The 25,978-nt window shown below is 42.3% G+C and overlaps 1 protein-coding gene across 3 annotated transcripts in view; it reads left to right on the top strand.

The window, feature by feature from the left end:
• osp (myosin phosphatase Rho interacting protein outspread) overlaps positions 1–25,978 on the top strand; it is a 495,008-nt gene that overhangs the window by 96,285 nt on the left and 372,745 nt on the right. For all 3 annotated transcript variants that reach the window (XM_025308057.1, XM_025308055.1, XM_025308056.1), the window contains exon 2: positions 11,943–12,023. In XM_025308057.1, coding sequence (XP_025163842.1) covers positions 11,943–12,023 — 81 coding nt within the window. The remainder of the gene's footprint in view (positions 1–11,942; positions 12,024–25,978) is intronic.

Raw genomic sequence — 25,978 nt, 5'->3', positions numbered from 1 at the left:
CACATTCCGCGCGTGGTAGTCGCCGGCGACTTTTTCTCCCGCGCGCGCGTACGCGATGTGGTCGACGTGGACGCGCGCGGATGTCGTTACGTGCGAATGATTAAGAACCAGGACGAGGTAGAGGGGTAGAGGGGTAGGGGTCGAATGAGGGAGCCGATGAGGGGATGGAACGAGGAGCGTCTCGGCGTCGCTGCGTCTCGCGTTTGCCGCCGATCGTGCGGCGATACGCACGGCGAGAAAAATGCGCGTTATCGAAGTCGCGTGTTGGCGCAATTAAAGATATATATCGAACGAACGAACGAACGAACGAACGAACGAACGAACGAACGAGCGGCGGATAGAACGTAGGATGTCCCCCCGTCCCGCCCTCTCCTGCTTCTCCTCCACCTTCGATCGGCCGATTGCACGGCGCGATAACGTCTCTCACGGTCGAGGTGGGGACAGGTTTCCAGTACACAGCGAGGGTTCGATACGCGGGCACACCGGCTGTGGGATATGCAGGCGACGCAAGAGACGCGTGGGATTCCTCTCCGCGGTGCATAGCACGCGAGTGCACCCGCGGTAGCCGACCCGACGAGGGAACTTTCCCACTGCCGCACAGAGGAATTGTTCTTTTTTCTCTCCTTTTCGGAAAGCCGTTGGCCTTGGAAAAATGACGGTCAATAATATGCTGCCTAAGGGACCCACCTCCAATGGTCTCGACGCTGACGCTGATATTATTAGGTCTAGTTAATTCTTTCCGATGAAATTTACGTAGCTCGGAGCAAGATTTGGAATTGAGAAACATTCTCCCGCTCTCTTATCTAACTTCTCGGAATGACATATGGTTTGTGGCGTTTGATGCACATAACCTCAAACAATCGGTAGTGTTCGCGATGACCATCAATAAATAGTATTGGTTTGAACGTTTCCGAGGTGGTGATTTTGATCTTCACGAGCCAACCACGCCCCGGTCAGCCAAAAAAGTTTGAAGACGAGGGAGGAGTCGCAAAATCTGCTGAAAGAAAATATCGTACAAATTAACCTAATTAAAACTTGCGGAAAAGCTGGGAGTAAGTCTATTTGCGATCATTTATATCGTATGGGAAAGATACAGGAAGAAGAAGAAAAGGAGGTTTTACACGAGCTAATCATTGACAACAAAAATCGCCGATTGACCACATGCGTTATCTTGCTTGCCAGACAACAAAACAAACGATTTTTTTACATAAAATCATAGCTGGTGATGAAAAATGGATTATGCATGAAAATCCTAAACGCAAAACATCATGAGTAGATTCTAGCTACGCCGACAGCGAAACCCAAATGTTTCGGAACACAAGTTCTTCTCGGTATATGGTGGCACCGGAAGAATGTGCTGTACTATCAGCTCTTAAAACCATTAGAGCAGAGATTTACTAAGAGCAATCGATACGTTTGAGCGATGCAATTGAGAAAAAAGGCCATTTAATGGACAAGGCAGCCTGCTGCACGACAATGCTAAACCGCATACGGCAGAAGCCACAAAGGAAACCATCTTACACTTGGGCTAGGAAGTTCTCCCACACGCGGCGTATTCTCCAGATTTGACTCCATCAGATTTTCACCTGTTTCGCCTGTCGATGCAACACGCACTGTCTGGTAAACATTTTTTGACAATTGACGACGTACGAAATTTCATCGATCACTTTACAGCCTCAAAGCCACCGAGTTTCTATCGTGATGAAATTCGGCAATTTTGTTCCATTGATTTTTAAGTAAAGACTGAAAATTGTCGAAAATCGTTAAGAATTAACCACTAGGCCTTATATTATAGAACTCACTCTCCTGAGTAACATTCAAGAGGTTTCAGCCATCGCTCATTGTTTATTCAAAAGTTACTGACCAGAGAAGTTTCACAAGTAGAGCTTATTTTTCTGACACAATATATATTAAAAAGTGTCAAACGGTACATATGTGTAAGCAGGAGCTACGTCCCTCCTTGAAAGAACCTAATCTAACATGACCTATACATCTTCGCATAAGGATTGGATGTTGTTTTAAAGGAACCTTTCAACCCCCTGTTCGTATGTATGTTTAACATTTTTTAACGTACACGGTGCCGGAAAACTATATTTTATTTATAAAATTCTCTTGTTAATAATTGTTCAATAAACAATTTTTGAGCAACGGTTGAAACCTCTTGAATGTTACTCAGGAAGTGAATTTTAATATGTCAATATTAAAACCATTTGAGTTGACTCCCTTAAACAGCATATTTATCAAAATTACGACGGGATAATTTTTTAGCGGAAAGGAGGAGATTTATTGTCATAATCTCAAGCGAAAACCCGTTTTTCCCGGCGGAAAGTCGATTTTTGCCAAATTTCTGTGAAATTTGCCTGCTTTGCCTTTCTTTTCTCTGTGCGCATGCGCGCGCGCGTGCACGTATGCGCGAGAGAGAAAACAGAGAGAGAGAGAGAGAGAGAGAGAGAGAAAGACAAGAGATATGAAAGAGCGTGTTCTATTAATTTTTACTTAGCTTGCACTTCGCCACCTTAATCAGCTTTCATTTATGAATTTACCTCGCGCATGTTTCTTTAATTTTCTCGGGGATATCATGATTGTAGTTAAGCGACCAAAGCACCTTGGTTTCTAATTCGAACGGCTAATAAAGAGGAGAAAGTTCTCTTCGCTCCGGCGTTTATTATTAAATTTAATAGCTCGCTCACGTTCAAGCTCACTAAAGTCCAATGGCGCGCGAGGGATTTCGGAATTTCGCTCGAGTCTCGACTCTGCAATATTCCTGCAGCGAGCGAGAGAGCGCTCAGTGGAGGTGAAACGTATATTTCCGGCAAAAGTTCCACAACTCTTCCGCCACGGCGGAGAGACGGAGAGAAAAAGAGAAACAAAGAGAGAGAGAGAGAGAGAGAGAGAGAGGAGAGAGAGAGAGAGAGAGAGAAAGAGAGAGAGACAATGGTGCTTTCCGCATTCCGAGCGTGTCGGAATCGAACTCACCACTGTGATGGCGGCGAATTAATGCGCGCAACGGGATTTTCTTATTCGGCAAGCATCGACCCGCCGCGCCGCGACACGCTCTGTTTGGCTAACGAGGCGGCGGACCTTTAATTGCTTTTAACAAAGCGTAGCTCGCGGCGGCCGCGGCGGCGGCGGAGGAGGAGAGTTCGAGCGGGCCGAGACATGATCGTCGAGAGAGGAGGCGTTTTCTCCCTACGCACCTACGCCGTCGCGTCGTCGTCGTCGTCGTCGTCGTCGTCGTCGTCGTCGTCGCGACAGCGCGGGGGCACGCTCACGTCTAGGCCTCATTAGAGATTAGAGGCGGCCGTTGCGCGCATCTGGGTCGCGTTTCGCGAGCCTTAAGGACTGGCAAGGACTCGGGCGCGAAGCGTGTCAAGGACGACCAGGAGGAGGAGGAGGAGGAGGAGGAGGAGGAGGAGGAGGAGGAGGAGGAGGAGGAGGAGGAGGAGGAGGAGGAGGAAGCGGTCAGCCCGAGCGCGCCGGCGAGCGAGCGAGAACGACCTGCCGTCCAATTATTGTCAATTGTGAGACAAGTGCCTCCGACGATTGCGCAAGCGCTCATTCGTTAAGCCGCGAGCGAGCGAGCGAGCGATCGACAGAGGGAACTCATGAATTATCCGTTAATGGACCGTCGACGGAAGCACCGTTACGGTATCGGTCAACAGGTAGGTAGGTAGGTAGAGGTAGGTTGCCGCCGCTCCGCCGGGGAAGAAATCGCGCGAGAACCATCGAAAGCGCGCCGCCGCGCTGCAGCGCGAATTAGCGCGGTGAATCGCGATGCGATTGAAACGTCCGTATCGAAAGCTTGAAATTGATGATACGACGTTGGCGGTCGGGACGAACGCGAGCGGCCGCTCGCCGAACGGAATTCTCACCCGCAGAGCGTCTCCGCTTCTTACTTCAGGCTGATCTCTAACGCCGCGAATTGTCAAATTATCTCGGTGACTCTATCGGTCTCCCGGGGGCAACCCGTGAAAGAAGGCGAAGAAAAAGAAGGAGAAGAAGAAGAAGAAGATGAGGAATGCTGTCCGGAGAACATCCGCTCTCTTTGAGAGCGTAATTACATCGGTCACTCTATCGGAGGCTAAAGAGAACGAAGAAGAAAATCGAAAATGCCGCTCGAAGAGCGGCGCCTCCGCTCCTTCAACGTAATCCGACATCTCGAATCGCCGGCAAATTATTAGGTGTACAAATGAATAATCTAAATTTTCAGCTAAATTCAAAGTTTATTTTAAATGAAAGTGAAACGAATTTGTCAATCAAAGTATTCGCCGTTGTCTTCTGTAACTTTAACCCTTTCACTGTTAGTGGGAAGTATATACATACTTTCCACCTTTTCTTGATTCGATTTTGCCTTGTAAATCACATAATTTTGAAGAACTAATCGGGGATTTGAGTTTTCCAGATAACTGAATAGTTGTTCAACATACTCCAATAGATTTTTATACCCAATTATTCATTTGTGATTATTTATAACAAATCAAAGTTGAAAAAAATGTTTTTCTTAGGGAAAAATCGATTCCTCGGAAAGTATCGAATGTAGAGGTCTGAAATTTTCACCAAATATTTTTCTGATATTGTACAAAAACCATATATTTTTTCAGTATTTTTTGCAGGTTAGATTTTTTTTATAAACAAATATTTTTACAAAAACGGCCGAAATTTTATTTTTTTGCATTTTTTAGTTCTCTTTTCCTAGTTTTTTCATTCTATATCTCCATCTTATCCATACTCTCAATATTATTTTACTCAAAAATGAATGTTTAATCTCTAGTAAACATAAATATGCAATATTGAACATTTTCCCAGATAAGTTTTCTTCAGCACGATCGAGTTCCATCGTCTAGAATCATATATTCTTATTACGACCTGGTCATTATTTAATAATAATTGGAATTTTCATTAATTTTGTACATCATGATCGCCATATTGAGTCCGCCATTTTTAATTTGGCAAATCTGACTTTAGATTCGTAATCAGCGATCCAAAAAACGTAGGACTACTAGATATTCTAATAATTTTCTCAAGAGAAGTTAATTCAGCAATGAAAGGGTTAAGCCATCTTTCAGGCAGCTGATGAATTCCATGTCGGAAAAATGTTGTGCCTTTGGACACGACAAAGTTGTCAAGCCATTTTCGGATCTCATCCACTGATTTCAAGTGCGTATCGGACAAGGCGTGTCGCATCGATCGGAACAAGTGGTAATCGGTAGGAGCGATGTGGTTTGGTGAATACACTGGAATTTGCAAGACGTCCCAGTAGTGCAAGACTCATTATGATGTCTTTTGTCGTAGAAGCAATGTGTGGCCTAGCGTCATCATGCAACAATTTCACAGGACGTTCTCTTTTGCCACTATACGGGCACTTTTCGTTCTAATTCTTGATCCAAACGGATTAATTGGTGTTGGTAGCAGTCCGCAGTAATCGTTTCATTCGGTTTTAAGCTCATAATAAATCACGCCCTTCATATCCCACCAAATGTAGAGCAGAATCTTCTTTCCGAAGTGTTTTGGCTTTGCGACCGATGTTGATGGTTCGCCGGGATTTACCCATGACTTTCTGCGTTTCGGATTGTCATAGAGTATCCACTTCTCATTGTCCGTTTTACAATTTTCCACAAGGAAGACTTTCTACGCTGCTTATTGAAAAGAGAAAGACACACTGCCACTCGTTGATTTTTCTTGGCTTGGATTTTTCTTGACTTCATGCGGAACCTATTTTCTTTCTTTCTGAATCTTCCTCATCTCGTGTAAGTGTTTGAAATAATTTGTTGTGTTATTCCTAACTGCTTTGCAAGCTCGTTTTGCGTTTGTGCTGAATTCTCAGCGAGCATTTGCTCCAAATTATTGCCACCTTTTTCCGAGGGTCTCTAGGACGTTCTTTGTCACTCAGACTGAAATCGCCGCTTTTAAACTGTCTAAATCAAAATGCATACATCATACGGTAACACACCTTCACTGAGAAAGCAAGAAATCGATTCGCCGCACGTTCTTGAAACATTTTTTCCTTGTTGGAATTCGTAAATGCAATATCGGATATGCACCTTATCTGTTGCCATTTTTTACTGTACTGAGCTGAATAATTTTTGAGGTTATGTTGAGCCCTCCGCCATACTAAATGTAATTTTTAATAGCTATATGTCAACACTACATACAAGCGTAGAAGAGCGGGAAGATTTGATTATTTGAAACTTAATTTCTTAGCCGCTTAAAGAAGTTTGGATTATTCATTTGTCCACCTAATATTTCGGTGGCTGCGTCGCAAAACGAGCAAGAGCGAGGGCCAAAAGTGGAGGAAATTTCCTCCGGAGGATGCTCCGAGCGTACAAAACTCGTCCGATGTAACTCGACTCGTCGTCGACGTCTCGGCGAGGCTGAAGAGAGCGAGAGGAAAACGCCTTGCGCACAGATTTTTAGCCGCGAGGGCAGCGGCGGCGAACGGCAACGTATCAGCCGCATTGCTCGGCGCGATGACACTCGCCGATACGTTCGAGCAACCGGCGATATGCCGCAATGGCGGCGCGTGATTTATGGTCCGGTAGGCTCGCGTTGCTGCCGGACTCTACGTGACAATCAGCACGCCGGAAGTTAATTGTGAGCGCGCGACGGACCCGGCCGGAAATCATACGGGCCCGGACGGAAAGCGGTTAAACGGGGCGCGCAATCACGCTCGTCGAGAAAGGCAGAGAGAGAGAGAGAGAGAGAGAGAGAGAGAGAGTCAGAGGGAGGGAGAGAGGGGAAGTTCGTTCAGCTGACAGAAAAAATGGAATTTCAATCGCGAGAACGCGGCTACTCATACGAACGTGCACGGTGATACAGATATTTCTATATAATTACCTCCCCTCTTCCTCTCTCTCTCTCTCTCTCTCTCTCTCTCTGTTTATCTGTCTTTCTGGACACTGAGCATCGAGCAACGGGCGAGACTCTCGATTAGCGCTTTTCAGCGTTGCGTTTTCCTCGGCGACCGAGTAACTGCGATCACGGCCGCCGGGATAACTGGACCGTGAATCCGGCGTTTGACATTCTTGTGTATGAAATAGCGTGGAAAGTGTCTCCGCGCGCGACATCCTCCGCAGCGGCGGAAATCGCAACGGCGGCGGCGGCGGCGGCGGCGGCGGATCGAGCGGACCGCGCACGCGCGCGCGTCCGTCCCCTCGTTCCTTTCACGGACTTTCTAAGCGTGGCTCCCGCTCCCGCTGCGGTGGCTGCGACGGTGTGATTATTCGACGTGAGAATAATGTATTACGCGACTGTGTGTGGAATACCGATCGGCGCCGACTCCGACCGCGGAACTTTTGCGCGTGTTGTCGGGTTATCGAATCGCGCGCGCGCGCGCGAATTATTCTCCTGCCATCGCGCGGCGGTGCGTTTATCTCGCGCACAATGAAGCCCGGGTTCGCTTATTCGCTCGCTCCGTCGTGGGTTTAGGCGTCGGACGGCGTTTTTGTCGGAGGCTCTTTCGTTTTGCCCGTACAAGGAAGCGCCATAATTTTCCCGAAGCAAAGACGTGCGGAAAGCCGCTTCGCACGCCTCTCTCTCTCTCTCTCTCACTCTCTCTCTCTCTCTCTTCTCCGTTGTCTCCTTCGAAGGAGAAGGACAGCGGCCCGCTTTTATCTCTCCATAAAGCCGAGTGAGAATTCTCGTTCTTGCTCGCAGCAGCCGCAAGAGAGAAGGAGGGACGATCTTGCCTCGTTTCGAGGTTGCCACGCGATAGCAGGAGATCGCGAGTCCTGCTCGGCCGAGGAAATGGACGAAATGACGTATTACTTGTTTGCGAGATCGAGCTTTCTGCCAAGTTCTACCACGCGGTTCCTCCGCTCGACGGCCGTTATCTATGTGACATTACGAGAGTATATTGAAAAGTTTCCGACCTGACAAAGAAAAAAACATTTCCTTTCGAGCTAAATGAAATTTAATTCTCAGCAAAGTCTCCCTTCAACTCAATACACTTAGCCTAGCGTTTTTCTAGACCTGTCACACATTCCCTCGGTATAATAACTTTTGTCTAAAACCAAAATAAATAGTACCAAAATAAAAATTAACGGCATTTATCATTTCAGCATCTGAGGACAATTCTTTCTCAGATAGCCATTTTCTCAAATTTGGAAACAGGAAAAAATTGGCACGGGGCCAAATCTGAAGAGTACGGTGGACGTGGAATTAATTAATTAATTCGTACTTCAGTTCGTACAATTTCGCCATTGCAACTGCTGATTTGTGGGCCGGTGCATTGTCCTGGCGGAAGAGGATTTTCTTTTTGGCCAAATGCGGACGTTTATTCTTGATTTCCATATCCAAGTGTTGTAATAACCTAGCGTAATATTTTCCGGTGATTGTTTCCCCTTTTTACAAATAATGCACAAAAATTATCCCATGGGAATCCCATGGGAAAACTGTGGCCATCACCTTGTCAGCCGACAGAACTGCTTTCGCTTTCTTCGGAGTCGGTTCGTCCTTTGCAGTCCATTGCTTTGACTGTTCTTTTGTCTCCGGAGTGTAGTGATGTCGACAATAATAAAATGTCGTAAAAAGTCCTTTTCATCGCGCTTGAAATACTCAAGACATGATCGTGAAGTGTCCGACCGATGTCGTTTTCGATCAACTATGAGCAAACGCGGCATCCAACCGCGCTCAGCTTTCTCATACCTAATTTCTCGTGTAAAATGTTGTGCGCCCGTATGAGATACCAGCAGCCTCCGCCGTCTCTTTTAAAGTTAGCCGACGATTGTCCATCATGATTTAGTGAACATAATTGCTCATTTCATCCGTTGTTGCGGTTTTTGGTCGTCCAGAGCGTTCCTCGTCGAAAATACTCGTTCTGCCATGCTTGAACTCGGCAGCTCAAGTTTTCACGGTTGATAAATAAATGAAGGAGCAGCATCTCCATACACTGAATCTAATTCTAATCTCCATATACTGAACACAATTTCCGTAGGAGTCTTCCTTTTTAAATGAAGGAATGTCATCACGGCGCAATACTCCAATTTCTCTATTGTTGACAAACTATAACTTTGAAAGGCTGTCAGAAACAATGAATCGCTAGAATAACATGAAACACAGCTCTTTGTATTTCTTTCACTGCGAAATATTAAAATTTCACTGAGATCTTGCTCTTTCTTGATTAGGTCGGAAACTTTTCAATCTCTCCTCGTATCTGCTACCGCCATTGTTTGCCACGAATAAATGATTTTCTCGGACTTTTCTCGTCCGTGGCTGCGGCGCTTCGAGTCGACTCGGACGACGAGTGCGCATCACGTAGAAAACTATTCGGTTGAATCGCGTGTCCGGGAATTTAAGTTTTCTGTCCCGGAAAATCAACATTTCAACAAAATCATAATCATAATCATTCATATTTCTAATTGGTACCAGAGAGAAACTTGAGAGCGCGGTCACCGCGATTTATAGAGTCGAAGTTTTCGACGTGCCACCTCAGAAAATTGATGTCAACTAAACTATTATCGTGATAAAAAATACAATCGCACGGTTTATATCCGAACTTTTGTCTGTTAGTATTTAATTCGCGCATTTGTTTGTTGCGAGTGCGCCATCTCTTAGCTGTCTCCTACCCTCCATCTCTCAAACTTAACTAAAATTCTCTAACAACCTATTTTTCAATCATCGCCTAGAAAATGTCCCGGAAACAGTCATCTCGCATCTGGCAACTTGCGACAAGCAAAACCTTTCGTGTTCCTCACAAATCGACGGAACATTCGCTTGTGACGCAGAAAGAATTCCGTTAGGAGTAGGGATGCAACGATTTCTCAAAATATCGATAACAATATTATTTAGTCATTTAGAACCATCAATAATGATAATATTGATAATTTTGAAAAATATCGATATTTATATCGATATCTATATAAAAAAATGTATACATATAGGCGTGTGCATATAAAGAATATACATGAAAAATTAAAAAACGTCTTTTAAAAATTTTTATTTTCATATAATATCTTATTGTCATATTCTTATTAGAAAATATATAATAAACCGCAGTCGTTTGCCGGAGATCACCGCATATATGAAGCAGGAGATCTATTACGGTTCAACGATCGAGGTGAAAATGATAAAAGTAAGCGAATATACTAGACATCGACCAATTACATAATATACCATGGTATATTCTAGTGAATTCACTTTTGTAATTTTCATCTCGGTCGCAGAACCGTAATAGGCCCCCAGAGTTGTAGACTGAAGAATACGAAATATCACGAAAATTCATATCGATATATCGATCTTATTGCAGATAAAAAAAATATCGATAAATATTCAATATTTCGATATTAGCGATTTATCGTTGCATCCCTAGTTAGGAGGTTTCTGCTGTCCCAGAAATATATTCGGTCACCTGAATCGAGTATCGATATTCACAAGCGCCATTGAAAGCCGAAAGGCTCCCACCCGACTACGAACGCAAATTGAACACCTCACTTGCGTTTGCTTTCGACTTGCGTGCGAAATTCTGTGCCTCTGCGACGATCGTGCCGGAATATCAGCCCGCGATATCAAGCCCGATGACCGCGAGTGCGGGCTGGCGAAGGGGCTTCCGAAGCCTTCAACTGCCATCGAAATAAATCTCCCATAATGAAACCGTCGATGCGCCGCCGCGCGCTCGCCTCGGCTGAATTGAGGCGGGAAGCACTCGAGAAATGCACGGGAGATTTAGCGGCGCGCTATTACGGGACGTAATTCTCTTATTTTCGTAATCGCGCGCGCGCGCGCTCCGGCGCGGATGTAGAGGGAAGAGAATAAAAGAAAGAGAGAGAGAGAGAGAGAGAGAGAGAGAGGAGTGGAAACGGGCAGAATACGGATACGGATCGGGGAATGGAGGAAGCGCGGCGTCTGTTTGGTGACCGAGGAATGCCCGATGCACTTGATGAATGCCTGATGCTTCGAGATTCCCCGCAGATAGCTTCCCACTCACACGTGACTCTCGTTTCCACGTGAATGACCGCCGCCTCCTCTCCTCTCTCTCTCTCTCTCTCTCTCTCTCTCTCTCTCTCTCTGTGTGTTTTTCTTCCTCTCTCTTTCTCTCTTTCGTTTCGTCTCGTTTCGTTTCCATTCTCCTCCGACGCACGCCTCGCTGCTTTTTCCTCTCACTTTTCTCCACCTCGAGCACCCTCGTGATACCCCTCGCCCCTTCCTTGGAACGTAATAACAGACCTTTCGTGAAGGGTCCGCCGCCGCCGCCGCCGGATGGACGCATCGAAATGTCGAAAGTTTGATTAGCTCCCGCTCCGTTCGGCGGAGGTTTATTTTGTAGACACGATACGTGCGTGGCGGAGCTGCTTCTTATTCTCGTTGTTCGACCCGCGCTTACTTGTGCCACGGTGTAGGAAGAATGGTGGGCCTTTTTATGGCGGACCGACAAATCGGTACCGCTCCGCTCTCCGTGAAATCGAGTCCGTGTCATAATAACGCGCGTCGGATTCCCCTGTCTGTCAGCCTGTAACGCGCCTGTTCCTCTCCCCCGCTTCTAGGATTGCTTTTATTTTGACAGATTACGGCACAGAGTGTATCTCCCCTCGGACATTATCTCACGCTTGCATTATCGCACCGATCGTCTTCTTTTGCAGCGGATCCAGCGGCCCGCTCGGTTGACTCTCGAAACGAATTTCTTTTCCCCACCGGAGAAATTTAATCATTTCTTCTCTCTCGCGACTTTCTAACTTTAGAGCTGTTAAATATAACCCGGAGGAATCGCGAGTCTCGTGTTGAGATTTCCTAAACGCGATGTTCGTTGAAAATTGATCGAGAGACTCTCACTCTGCCGGATCGTAATTCGCCGTAACGTCTTTTCTTTTCGAACGAGAACGCCTTAACGCCTTCGCGCGTTTTCACGAGGAGAAAATTCACCGCGAATTATCATCGCTAAACGAGATCCATCGTTAAAGTAAGACGCGGGGAACGATGATTCAAGGTATCGAACTCTGTTCTTGTTTCAGGCTACCAGGAAGATATCCAAATGCGGATACCTCTTCGTCGCACCCGGATGGGATTTCTCGAACCCGCTGAACCGGACAAAAGTGAGTAAAATTTTGTCACCCGACCGGGATATTTTTCCGACAGCACATCATCGACCCGTACGGAGAGAAAATATTGTAAATTAAGAGAAATTATTAAATTTTCGTCATCTTGGACCGTAGAAAGATATAAATGGAATTACTATGTATTTGTTGAAAAATGTTATACCCGTTTGGCTTTTTACTTTATGTTATTACTTTACGACGATTATTTTAATATTTTTCGTTCATATTATGTTTCGTTCTTTTTATTGGTAGCTATTTTTATAGTAACTCACATTATCATACCAGTCTCATCCAAATGTACGAAAATATTGTAAAGACAAATATGGTTTTGACATAATTTCTGTTGCAATATTTTCTCCTTATTGGATTACATGACGAAAAGAAAAATATAAGCGGAATTATTATATATTTGTTTACAAATATATGCGTTTGGCTTTTTACCTCACGATTACTTTAATATTTAGCTATTATGTTTCATTTTTCTTGTTGTTCGACTATTTTTATAGTAATTCGCATTAAAATATCGTTCTCATCCAGCTGTACGAAAATATTGTAAAGAGAAATATTATTTTAGCCTAATTTCAATTATACAATATTTTCTTTCCTTATATTGGATTACACAATGAAAAGAAAAATATAAGCGGAATTACTATATATTTGTTTGAAAAATGTACATGTTTGGCTTTTTACTTCACAATTACTTTAATATTTTGCCATTATATTTCGTTTTCTATTGTTTACTATTTAGTAATTTACATCACAATACCGGTCTCATCCAGCTGAGCTGATTACGAAAATATTGTAAAGAGAAAAATGGTTTTGACGTAAACTCTATTACGTCGATATTTTCCCCCTACATCGAATCGCACGATGAAGGCGAAAAACTGGGAGGGATGGATCGCCTGGATTGGAAGTGCGCGGGCGCGGCGCAGCCGGGGCTCATCATCGATCACTTCCGTTTCGACGCTCGCGGCTACGCGTTATCGGCTACGCGATATCCGCTATCGATCGGCGAATCGTGGCGCGTGTGCGCCGCGTGCACGCGCGCAATTTTCTCATTATCGAGAAAGCGAGGATAAGCCGGCGCGCGCTATTCGTCGTTCGCATCCTTCCCGCGCGAAGAGAGGTTCGCGATACGATTTTCCGCGATCTCGCGAGCTCGCTATTCGCCTCCGCGTGAACGTGACTTCACACGGGGAACGTTCGCGCGAAGTTCATTTCGTCGGAGAGACCCGGCTTTATTTAACATTTATGACGTGGCGCGCGCGCGCGCGCGCGCGATGTTGTTCCTTTCTAAACTTTCTCCGATATGAAATATACGGTCGTTAACACTCTCAGTACGAATGCGCGGCGTATTTCTTTCTTCTTTTCCCCAGGCCGACACGCGGTGTTGACCCGCGCCGCGCTGTGGAGAATCGGATTTTCCGCGGATGCGGCCCTCTAGGATCGCGCTTCGTCGTTCCCGCGGTTGTTGCTCGGCCGATCGATCGATCGACGAGCGCGGGACTCTCGGCGAACACGGCCGCGCACAGTGGATCGAAACTTCAAATTCTGTGGACATCGACTAAAATTCTGTTCGGAAACAAAATCTTGTTTCCGAACATAAGGAATAAGTTTTATTGAAATTAATTTTCATAAAATATTTTATTTCTAATATTTTTGTATACCATTTTGATAATAATACTATTGTAACGAATATATATAAATATATAGTGTTCCTATTCGGTTTCAACAGCTAGCACCACGTGAAGGTAAAGACCAAAGTTAGCCTTGGGCAAGTTATATCAAATCTTCTTGCATAAATTCAATTAATAAAATATTTGTTGCATATTTTTGAAAATTTTAAGATTAAACAGTCTGTGTGAAAACACAAGAGAAAATTGCGAGACTAGTGGATTTTGTAAAACGAAGTTCGTGAAAACAGCCAAGGATAACAATACAGCATAGAGGTTCTTCGCAAATCCTTTGATTACGTGTGTATGAATAGAACTGGATTAAACGAAAGGACTATTCGAAATTTTGCGATTCTTTTTCAATCTGTTGCAACAGATTGAAAAAAATTGATGTCTTGTTTCTTATCTATGTGACGCTGACTTGAAACCAAACAGGAATATTTAAAATTCAATAAAAAAAATATTTCTGTAAAATATTATGGAAATATAAACAGAAATTTTACTGAAATTTTCATTACAAATAATTTCTGGGCGAAATTCTGTCTCCGAACCGAATTTTCATTCATGTACAATTGTACATAATAGGTTTCTATCCACTATACGATGTATAGTATAAGAGAAAAGATCGCACGAGATCGCAGCTGAAATCTACGGTTTTTTACTGTATGAATGATTTTTGAAAATCCTATTTAGTAGATCTTAGGCAAATATGGACATTTTTTTTAATTATTCAATAAACATGTATGAGTTGAGTTACGATTTCGTCTATTCTAATTCATCGTAGAGAAAAATGCGTAAAATATAACAAAATCTGGCAACAGATATGATAAAAATGTTCTTGAAGAACCATAGAATTATATACTATAAGATAGACAAGGATCGATAATTATTTATATAAAATACAGCGAACACAAATAGGTGACTTACGCTTAATTTACATTTTACTTGTCACAGAAACTCGAGACTTTAGACGCTCACAGTATCTATATTATTCATTACTTGATACTTTCTGGTCATTCGGATCATATATTAGAATTATTTACAATACATTCTAGTAGATGAAGTTGTGAAATTCGAACTTTTATTTTTGGCTCGATATCCACCTTTTTCATCGTTTTGATGTTCACTGTAGGCGGGCTCGCGCGAACGAGTTGCCGGTGAGAAGGATCGATGGTCTTTTAATGGGAGAGTTACGGTAAACATCGGTTTCCCTCGATTTACCGTTGCAATTTTCCCCGTCGAACGGCCCGCTGCGCGATTATGATTGACGCGTCGGCCCCCGCCCGGGAAACGGGGCGCGTACCGTTAATGGAAAACGCGCGACTGTCACACGAGGAAGTCGGGTGGGTCCACCTGAGACGATAATAACAATACATAATGTCGTGATGCGCGTACACGGCGGATACGAGCATCTTGCGGCGTGTTGTTGGGTATACACCGTAACCTTTCGGAATCGTGAAGCGCTCGTTAGCCGACCGCCCGCTAATTAAGGGAAAAAACTGTCCGCCCTGAGATTTGTGATATTACGGAGGAAATGTCAAGCGAGGACGTCGGGTCGCGAAATGCGCTTGGGTAGTTATCCCGTCGAGGATGCGACCGCGACGGCGCCGAGGAAAGAGACCGCGCCGCGCTCGCGAGGTTCCGCGAGGTTAAGCGTAACGCCGCGGAATATCGGCCGTAATTATACGTGGAAAAATATCCTCTAGTGACAACTGGATATTTTCTGTTACATGAGATTCGGTTGCGGTAAGAGAAAATTCTCTCTTGCGAACCGAAGAACCATTCGCGTCAATAACTGCTTTCGACTGAAGGAACTAATACTTTTCCTCATGAAAATATAGTTATCACGGCGGAGTATTCTGCTCTCACAAAAGGCGTGGAAACTATATCGTAATGTATGTAAAATGAAATGAAATCTCAGTTAAGGTAAATGTTGCAACAGCCGGATATTTAATGGCACAATGCTACGGTTGCTTAATTTTATAAAGACACGTTAAATTGAATGATAGAAATAGGCAATTAATTAAAAGCTGAAATATCAAAATTTATTGTCAGGAAATAAAAGATATGAAAAGTTTTAAAATTAGTTAAAAAATAATTAAAGTTTTACAGAGCATGGATGCACCAATATTAACAATTATCTTAATTGCTAAACTCTGTCCATCTAATATCCGGACATAATTATTATGCAAATAAAATCTTTATTTTTATTGAGCTTTTTTTCTATTGACTATTTGATACCGTCCTATGTTAACCATTATTTTGTTTACAAACATTTTATAAACTATATATCTTGTGTAAAATAACAATTATATGCTTTATTTTAAATTATGGACTGTTTAGTCAAGTTTCTCGATTTCTTTTGTCTCTTTTACTTTTTTATTAAATCTCTTTTTTCTTCTAATTTAAAATTTCTTCTTTTCTGTTTGTTTCTTTCTCTTCCTCGATGGTTATTTTCTTCTAGCTTCATAACCAATTTCCGATCAGTATCGGAAGTAAAAGAAATCGCCATTGGAAAGAATGTACTCGATTCATAAAAATTTTCGCGATCATTGCTAAAAACCAATTTTAATTTCATTTTAAAAGGGGTATACGGGTGGTCTGAGACACCCTGTATAATAGAGGTTACAAAAATTGTGATGAAAGATGATCAAAACGTACACTTTTAAAGCACTGGAATATCTACTTATTTTTTAAATTAATGTTGACGAAACTATTAAGTAGCCTTATTTATAAAATACTTATGAAATTAATCTTATAACATCAGTTATCCCTAATTATTAATACTCGCGAGGATATGTATCATCAAAGAGAGTTGCATCGGTAACTAAATATCTGGTAGGCATTCATTAAATTACTGTATCAGTAGTTAGACTCATAAAATTTAGCTACAAACAACTTTTTTCTATTAACTAAATGCATTCTTATAATTATATTTTATCATTATCGGGTAGAGTACCGTAATGTTCATGATATAAAAACAACAAAGTGAGTAAGAAATGTCTCAACAAATATGTCAAACATTCTTAAGAGAATGTTAAGAACATCGTCAAAGCATGTCCCGTACCTAATCACGTACCTAATTTTCCTTTTTCGTTAGATACTAATTTTTACAATATTTAAAACGATTCATCGCTAAATATTTAAATAAATATTTTCTAATATTGACATATCTCGATGAAGTATTAATATTATTCTAGAGAAAATATTTCAGATTGATAATGATAAGTTCCCGTATACATGTCCGGCAATTGATACTTTTACCTTACCCCGACCGAAAAGATTCGTGCGAAGAAGTCGAATGACGCTTATCCATGCGATGAACGAAATGAAGTTTATCCATGCGAGGAACGAAACTTGCACCCTTAACATTAGTTACTTAACATTCGGTTCAGGTGACCGAACATATTTTTGAGCCAACAAAGACCTCCCAATGGAATTTCTCTTGAGTTGCAAGCGAATTTTTAATTGACTCCTGAGGAACGAGAAATTTCGGTTGTCGTCACTGAAATTCAGTCATACCAACCGAATGGTTTTCTGCACATAGCGGACGCGCATGTGCGTATTACACAGTCGCGTGAGTCGATCTCGTTTGCAAAAGTGGCTTCATTCGGCAACCAGATATCGCCGTCGCTCTTGATTACAGATTCGAGATTTGAGCGATCGCCAATTATCGACATGTACCGAGCGGAAGCGCTCTCACGCTACCGCCTGCGCTGGTCGCGCCGATAGAAAGTGGGCTCTCTCTCTCTCTCTCTCTCTCTCTCTCTCTCTCTCTCTCTCTCTCTCTCTCTCTCTCTCTCTCTCTCTCTCTCTCTCTCTCTCTCTCTCTCTCTCTCTCTCTCTCTCTCTCTCTCTCTCTCTCTCTCTCTCTCTCTCTCTCTCTCTCTCTCTCTCTCTCATTCTCGCGCGGTGACCGTCTTTGGCCTCGATACCACTCGCGTCCGCGATAATCTCGCTAGTGATGTTCTATGACAGGTCGACCGCTTGATTTTTGCCGCGATTTTTCAAACTGTCGCGAATTAGAGTGCTTTCACGGGATTACGACGTGCGTTTCGACCGTTTGACGGAAGCGCCCGGCTTTTTTCGCGCTTCTTTAGTCTCCTTTCAGGGGACTGAATAACCGTCTTCCCGATAGCCATCTCTGTATGCGCTGTATGAGTAATACAATGTATTTATTATTAGGCGTTCCGGTTAGTTTTAAGGGATCTTTTGCGTTTATTTTGAAACACGTTTATTTTTGGAAGACGTTAAATTTTAATATTTTTTTCAAAATATGTTTCGTCTGAGCTGAGTTTTCATCCAATAATGCCTGCAATTCGGCATCTTCAAACTGTTTTGGTTGAACGTTCTTTGTCTTTCAAATCGAAATCGGCGATACTAGTACTTACTCGCATGTTTTAACTGATGGAGAAAAATCAGAATAAGTTTCTGAGATGAATCCGGTGGGCTTCAGTAGCTGTTTTCTTCGAGTCGATAAAGCGGTAAATATCGAAAATGCTTTTCACTACACTCCATTTTCAATCGCACAAAAAGTATGGTTGTGTTCACGAATGCACATACCATGTGTCAAATTACTTGTAGAAATGCCCAAGCTTTGCGTTGTGTTCATCAATATCACGTTAATATTTCATATTGCACATTGTCGTGCTGTATTTCTTTCGTTTCTGATATTTTATGGGGTCTGTTTGATAAGAGCGTATCCGACAAAACTTTTTCGTGGAAATCGTTGGACTGAAAATTCCAACAGGTGCTGGGCATTTCGTTCAAGATACTTTGCAGTGAAAGCTTCAATTGTTGTTTGACCTTCGTGAGAAAATGACACGTTTCGTCATGAGTACCACATAGAATACGCATCGCGATTCGAAATCGCGTGTTTCTCCGTCCGAAAGGACCGAAAGTGTCGCGCCAGGCTGCGAAGTATATGCGAGAAAGTCGGAAGCATTTGTAAATAAGTGGGTGAATCGCTACTTAGAGGTGAAAAACATCGATGGCTTACTAAAACATGGTCCTGCACAGAAAACGGGACGGATGAACGGGACAGGCTGATTCTACGCGGGCAAGCAGCGTTGAAGAAAAATGCTCTAAATGCATCATGTGACAGTAAGAAGGCAACTACGTGCTCATAATATGAAATATCGAAGCACGGTGAAGAGACCTCTACTGCTCGAGAAAAGAGTCATCGGGCGCAAGAAAATATGGATCGTTATTCGGGATGGTCCATAATGAATGTAATTTTTCCCGGCGAAACTTCGTTTTTCGGCAAATGTTTCCATTTGTCGAATACCTGATGTATCCCCACTGATAGTCTCGTCTAGTAGACCGGATTTGGTTCTGTTTCTCAAAGCACGGATTTGGCACTTTATATATCTTCATAGACAACTTGAACGCTGCCAAAATGATCCAAATTTATGAGAAAGCTCTATTACCGTCGGTGGCCCAAGCGTGGTTCATAAGGAAAAATAGAAAATGAATATTATAAGAGGACAATGATCTTAAATGTCAAAGTAGTTTTTGTACCGCATGGAAAGAACAAAATGACGTTGAATTACTGGATTGGCCGTTACAGTCACCGGATGCAAATCCCATCGATAACGTTTGGTTCTGGATGAAGTTTACGCTTCAGAGAAGGAAAATTTGGAAAGTCAAAGAGTTGGTTCGACAAATTAAATTGATCTGGAGACCTTTACCTCAAGAATACGCCGTAAAATTAGTTGAAAGTACGCCTCGGAGATGCCAAGCAATTATTGACGATGAAGGTGCCTGGACGAGTCATTAATAAGAAAGCATCACAGTTCTAATCAAGTAACATGTCTGCATTTTGTTTCAAGTCCTTACAATAAATTGTCCTTACAATAAATTATCGAGTTCTGCCGGCCACGCTTCTTATCAAACAGACTGTACTTATCAATCACCGATTTCTACTGACCATAAATTTTATCGCTACAAGGATTAAATCAGCCACTTAGAAATGTATACACAGCGTCTATAAATATATAACAACATCTAAATGGAATGACATTTATAAATATATGACAGCATCTATAAATATCAACATCTAGAAATATATTGGGTCTAGTAGTTAATTCTTTCTGATGAAATTTACGTAGCTCAGAGCAAATTTTGAAATTGAAATATTTTCCCGCTCTTTTGCGGTTTTAAAGTGTTGACATTTAACTCTTCGAAATGATATATGGTTTGGCGTTTGATGCACATAACCTCAAGTAATCAGTAGTGTTCGCGATGGCTATCAACAAAGAACATATTCGATACGCGATGCATTTCGTATTTCATTTGAACAAAAACACTTCGGAAGCAGCCAAAATGATTCGTGCTGCTTGTGGTGAAAATGCTGTGACCGATCGTACATGCCGAAACTGGTTTGAACGTTTTCGAAGTGGTGATTTTGATTTTCACGATCAATCATGCCTGGTTAACCAAAAAAGTTTGAAGTTGCAACGAGAAGTTGCAAAATCTACTGAATAAAAATACAACACAAATACAACCAGAATATGCGGAAAGCTGGAGTAAGCCAGAAAGCTATTTGCGATCGTTTACATCGTATGGGAAAGATACAGAAAGAAAGGAATCTAACAATTGACAACAAAAATTGTCGATTGTTCAAATGCGTTACTTTGTTCGCCAGACAGCAAAAAAAGATTTTCTGCACAAAATCGTAACTGGTAACGAAAAATGGATTATACATGAAAATCCTAAACGCAAGAAACCATAGGTAGACCCTAGTCAATTGAAATGTTAGATAATTATTTGGAGATAGTTTGAAAAACCGCTTGTTATTCCCTCCCTTTCCTTCTCCTTTCCCACCTCCCCCCTCTCTTTCTCTCTCTCTCTCTCTCTCTCTCTCTCCTCGTACATTTTCTCCTCCTGCAGTCTAATACCAGGTATGTAAATATGAAATAGGAATTTTTGTATAGAAAATATAGGTTTATTGTATGAAAATGATAAAAAATATTTTATTCGAAGTATTCCCCATCGCTAGCTATACATTTTTCCCACCTGTCTGACAATTTGTGGATGCCACGCCAAAAAAACTGTTGCTCTTTTGAGGCAAACCAGTCATCGAGCCATTTTCGTACATTTTCGGAAGAAGTGAAGCGCTGCTCAGCAAGTGCGTGTCCCATCGATGCAAATAAGTAGTTATCGGACGGAGCCAAGTCTGGTGAGTAAGCCGCATGCGAAAGTATTTCCCAACTAAACGCCTCAATCGTTTCCTTGACCAATTTTGCTGTGTGTGATGGTGCATTATCATGAAGCAAAATCACTTTGTGTTGCCTTTTTTGATATTCTGGTCGTTTTTCACGCAAAGCTTGATTCAAATCGATCATTTGTTGTCGGTAGCGTTCAGTATTAACGGTTTCGCCAGGTTTTAGCAGTTCATAATAGATCACACCCTTCTGATCTCACCAAACACAGAGCATTATCTTCCGTCCATAGCGATTTGGCCTTGCAGTCAATGTCGATGGTTCGCCTGCAGTCACCCATGATCTTTTACGCTTAGGATTCTCAAAATATATCCACTTTTCATCGCCAGTCACAATTCGATGGAGAAATGACTTTCTTTTGTATCTGGCGAGCAGCATTTCGCAAGTGGTTTTTCGGTTTTCCTGCTGTCTTTCATTCAGTTCATGTGGAACCCATTTTCCCATCTTCTGGATCTTTCCCATGGCTTTCAAACGTATGGAGACGGCTTCTCGTGTCACATTTAATTGATCCGTGAGTTGTTGTTGCGTTTGAGCGTCATCCTCATCCAACAATACTTGCAATTCGCTGTCTTCAAACTTTTTCGGTGGTCTTCCACGTTCTTCGTTTCTCACGTAAAAATCGCCACGTTTGAATTTTTTAAACCACTCAAAGCACTGTGATTTACCAAGAGCATGCTCACCGTAAGCTTCGATAAGCATTCGATGCGATTCTGCAGCAGTTTTCTTCAAATGGTAACAGAAAATCAATGCTGCCCGCACTTCGTAGTTTCCAGGCACAAAATTCGACATGTCCAACGCTATTACAAACTATGCTGTTGTATGAAACTTGTATTGTAATGAATTGAAAATCTTTGTCAGATGTCAACAAATGGAAATGGCGCCAATGACGCGGTTTGACGGTAACTATATTGACAGCTAGGGCCAAATTCCGGTTTCATATTTACAGACTTGGTATATTCTTCTCTTTCTGCATATCACTCTCTCTCTCTCTCTCTCTCTCTCTCGTTTGTTCACTCGCACTCGCTGCTGTCTGCTTCTTCAGTGTGCTCGCAACACCTCTGGTGTCGGAAAAGCGAGATGCACATTTCCCCACTCTTGTGCGTTTAGCGTTTCTTATCTTATTTTCTTACTGAATCGAACATTTCCGTGATTCGAACTTTATCTTAAAATATCTCCATTTAGAGACAACGTACACAAAAATCATAAAAGCACTTTTTTTCCTATTTTTTAAGGCCGACTCGATTGGGACTAAAAAACTTGGATTGATACAGCCATTGCTGAGATATAAATACCTCACGTCGTTACAACTCGCAGTTTCGCGTAAATATAGGTATATACGGTCTGCCTCGCGCTGTTCGAGCGCACTTCGTTACGCTGAACTTGGCGCGAGACATCGCGCCATGCCTCTTGATAGCCTCAAAGCCACCAAGTTTCCATCGTGATGGGATTCGGCAACTGTCCAATGAATAGCGTAAGGTCGTCGATAACAACGGAGAATATTTCATTAATTTTGTTCTATTGATGTTTAAATAAAGACAAAATTGTCGAAAATCGGAAAGAATTAACTGCTGGACCTTATGCAACATCATCTGAATGCAACAACATCTATGAACACCTTCATCCGTTGTGCCAATGACGTCCACGCAGTGTATTTTTATTTCATCGTCGTATCTCACTTTAGACCTTCACGTCAGTCAAGCCTGTAGCATTAACGAATACTTTCTCATTGCCGTTATACTCCGCGAGTCGGCGCGGAGGCCGCGTGCTGCTCGCGAAAACGAGAAATAACTCGACGAAATAACGTTTCAGTTGCCGTCTCGGTTGCTCGCTGCTCTCTCTCTCTCTCTCTCTCTCTCGCGACACTCGATTAACGAATTGTTGTCGTTCCGTCGCGGTGAAAGGTATCATCGAGCGATTACATGGACCGCGACGCGAGCCCGTAAGTCCCGGTCGTCGTGCCGCGAAAGACCCGCGCCGGAGAAAGTGAATAATTAGAAGCCGCCTCGAGAGAGGCGAGCCTCTCAAAAAGCCTGCGAGGCCTGAGCGACGAAGCGGTGCGTAACAGCCGCTAATGCGCGCGATACTTAATTAAGTGGACCTTGTTAATTCATGCGCGACGCGTCGCGCGTCGAGTTGAGCTTCTCTCACTCCCTCTCCCATTTCTCTCTTCCTTTCTCTCTTTCTCTCACACACGCACTCCGTCTCTTTCTGTTCTTCTGTTTCTCTCATTCACGCAGCCGCGACCCTTCGTGTGTTGACAAATGCCGTTGCCCACGTTCGACTGTTTACCGTAGCCGCTTTAATAACGATCCTGCGCGAGACGTGACGCCGCTCGAGCGATACTTTATCGCCCTAGGTCGGCACTTGGGCGGGTCCCCCCCCCCTCTCACCCCTCCCGTCTGGCATTCTTCGCGGATTATTACTTAATATTTTACGACATTCCTGCGTACGCACGATCCCCTCTCCCTCTCGCCCCGTTCCTCTCCCTCTCGGCGGCTGCACAGGCGTATGCGCATACTCGCGCGATTTTTTGCTACTACGAGGCTTAAGATCTATCGTTATTCGTGCGCTAATAGGTTGGTCATAATTAACCCTCTAACGATCTCACGGAGGAACGCGAACGACCTCCGGTCGGATAGCGCTCGTGCGCGTCGTCGCTTATGTCGTCACTGAGAGGAAAAAGAAGCCAATTTCGTTTTTTCCAAGCGCAGCCGCTTTTCCTTTTTTTCTATGCCAACGAATATTCTCTCGTGTTATTTGGCTGCACTCGCGGCAGCACAAAGCTGCTTTGTTGCAGCTGTTGTAAAATTCATCAATCCGATTGGCGTGTGCTCTTAGATTAAGAGCAACGCACCTCAGTCAGTCAGATTCACCAATCTTAGCAGCACTTGCAAGATTGCTTTCTCCGCTGAGACGCAGCCGTTGATGTTACGGCGGAAGGATTTTCCTCGTTGCAATTACTTGAAACGTTATTACTTTTTAAACTTTTTTATTTGCTTTATTACCTTATAACCTTTATTACTTTAAGCTTTGTTACTTTTTATCTTAATTAAGTGTATCACGCGATACACGCGCACACGATATTTTTTTGTCAGGATGTATCGGAATATCGAAACGACGTCTATGACGTTCGCGAAGAGTTTCCTTCAGTCAATATCTCACGTGTGTAGAGAGAGTTTGTGAATACGAAAGGCGACTTTGGCTGCGTTTCGAAATGTGCTGACAGTAAAGGAGAAGGTAGTATTGTCCTTCATTCACATTTTGTAATAACTTTGTTAATAATCAATATTTTAAAATGAGAACTGAATGATCACATTGGTCACAGTGTTGTTTAATCGATCATAGACTCAAATTTTATTTAATAATTTTATTTTATTTGATTAACGTAATGTTTATGACTTGGGATGTTATTTATAAAAATGCGGTAACGCAGCATAATAGGTCGGTGAGATAATGAGATGGTAATGTGGCCTCCCACTAAAATTGATATAAAAAATTGATTTTGTTTAAAATAAGTGTTAAACACAAAGTGTTTAGTTACAAAATTATATATTCATTCAAATTAAACTCTTAGAAGGGAAAAAATAATGAATATAACTGCGAATCTTTAACGTGAATATTGATTTACTTGTTAGAAAATACAATCTGCCAGAAAGACAGTAGTGCAGTGCAAACGTAATTTTGCAACAGTGGACTAGTGGACAGTGGTAGATTATAATAGAATCGACTTATCGAATAATTACTTTGGCACAAAAATCTCCTTTGATACAAAAAGAAACGGTATTTATCAGCACTTTTAAGGCCACATTAGCAAAATGTCATGCTATTTCATTTGACTTTGCATAACTTGAAAGATACACCGTCATATAAAATGTCAAGTAACAAACAAAATATTCAAGTGTACAACATATATCCGTGTGACAATACGTTCAAGTTTAAAAATAATGAGGAAACATGTCTAATTAAATGTTAAAATGTACTTTGAAAAACATTTCGAAATGCTCGAAAGTTTTCGAAAAATAAAAGTATTTCGAAAAATACGTTATAAAAAATGCCAGCTGTTGTGTATCGATATATTAGCGTCATTAACGGCGAACTACTAAACAAATAATTCCATAAGTAATAACTGGAATTCGCTACTTAGTAACGGAGATATTGAGAGCGGCCGTAATACCTACAAGGGCCACCTTTTCTGCTGTTTTCGCACTTCAACATAGCCCACACAACACACGTTATCCTAAGAACGTTCTATAATTTCCTGGGGATATATAAATGTCCGTTGTTTTAGATCCCACAGATATCCTACGGATATCTCTTTTAGTAATAATTTTTGCAAACTAAAAGTTTCTGAAAAGGAACTAAAGTTACTAAAAAGGATATTCGTAGGATATCTGTAGGATCTAAAACAGCGGACATTTGTATATTCCTAAGATACTGCGGTATTCCAGAATGATGTTTGTCGGCCGTCCTTGAGATAAAGTATGCTGTGTCGGTAGTTTTCAGTATGATAGTTACAGTATAAAACTTACTACATTCTTCATGAAAATAAGTTTTAAGGAGAATCGCTGACTTCCAGCTAATTTCATACATTATTCCAAGCTTATTAATGCTTATTAAAGCTTGATTGTTAACTTATGTTAGACATATATAAACAAGAAGTATAAAAGATGTCACTTGTAAAATACATAAATTACTAGATAATTTATGGAAGTGAAAATAAAACTTTTGAAATATATGAAAATATTTTCTTCATCGTCTGGTGATGAGATGAACTTTGAAAATTATTTTCGGCAAAATGCCGAAGAGAATTTGCGATACTTTGTGCACCGAATAAAATTGCTGTTAAGTCGGCCATTACTCCAAGTTTGCTTTCAATCTTTATATTCAGATAAGTTTACATCACTCTGCTGATCACTGCGCGACGCTGCAAATATATTCCGTTTTCCACACTGCTGACGATTTTGGAACGATTGATACGCTGGTTTCAATAACGGCACTGTTAATCCTGTCAGCACTAGGGATGAGCTAAACGGTTATTGCTATTACTTTGAAATAA

This window comes from Harpegnathos saltator, unplaced genomic scaffold, assembly GCF_003227715.2.
Source record: "Harpegnathos saltator strain DR-91 unplaced genomic scaffold, Hsal_v8.6 scaffold138, whole genome shotgun sequence".
Lineage (NCBI taxonomy): Eukaryota > Metazoa > Arthropoda > Insecta > Hymenoptera > Formicidae > Harpegnathos > Harpegnathos saltator.
Note: the sequence above shows the minus strand (reverse complement) of the source record. Positions and strands in the feature narration are given on the sequence as shown.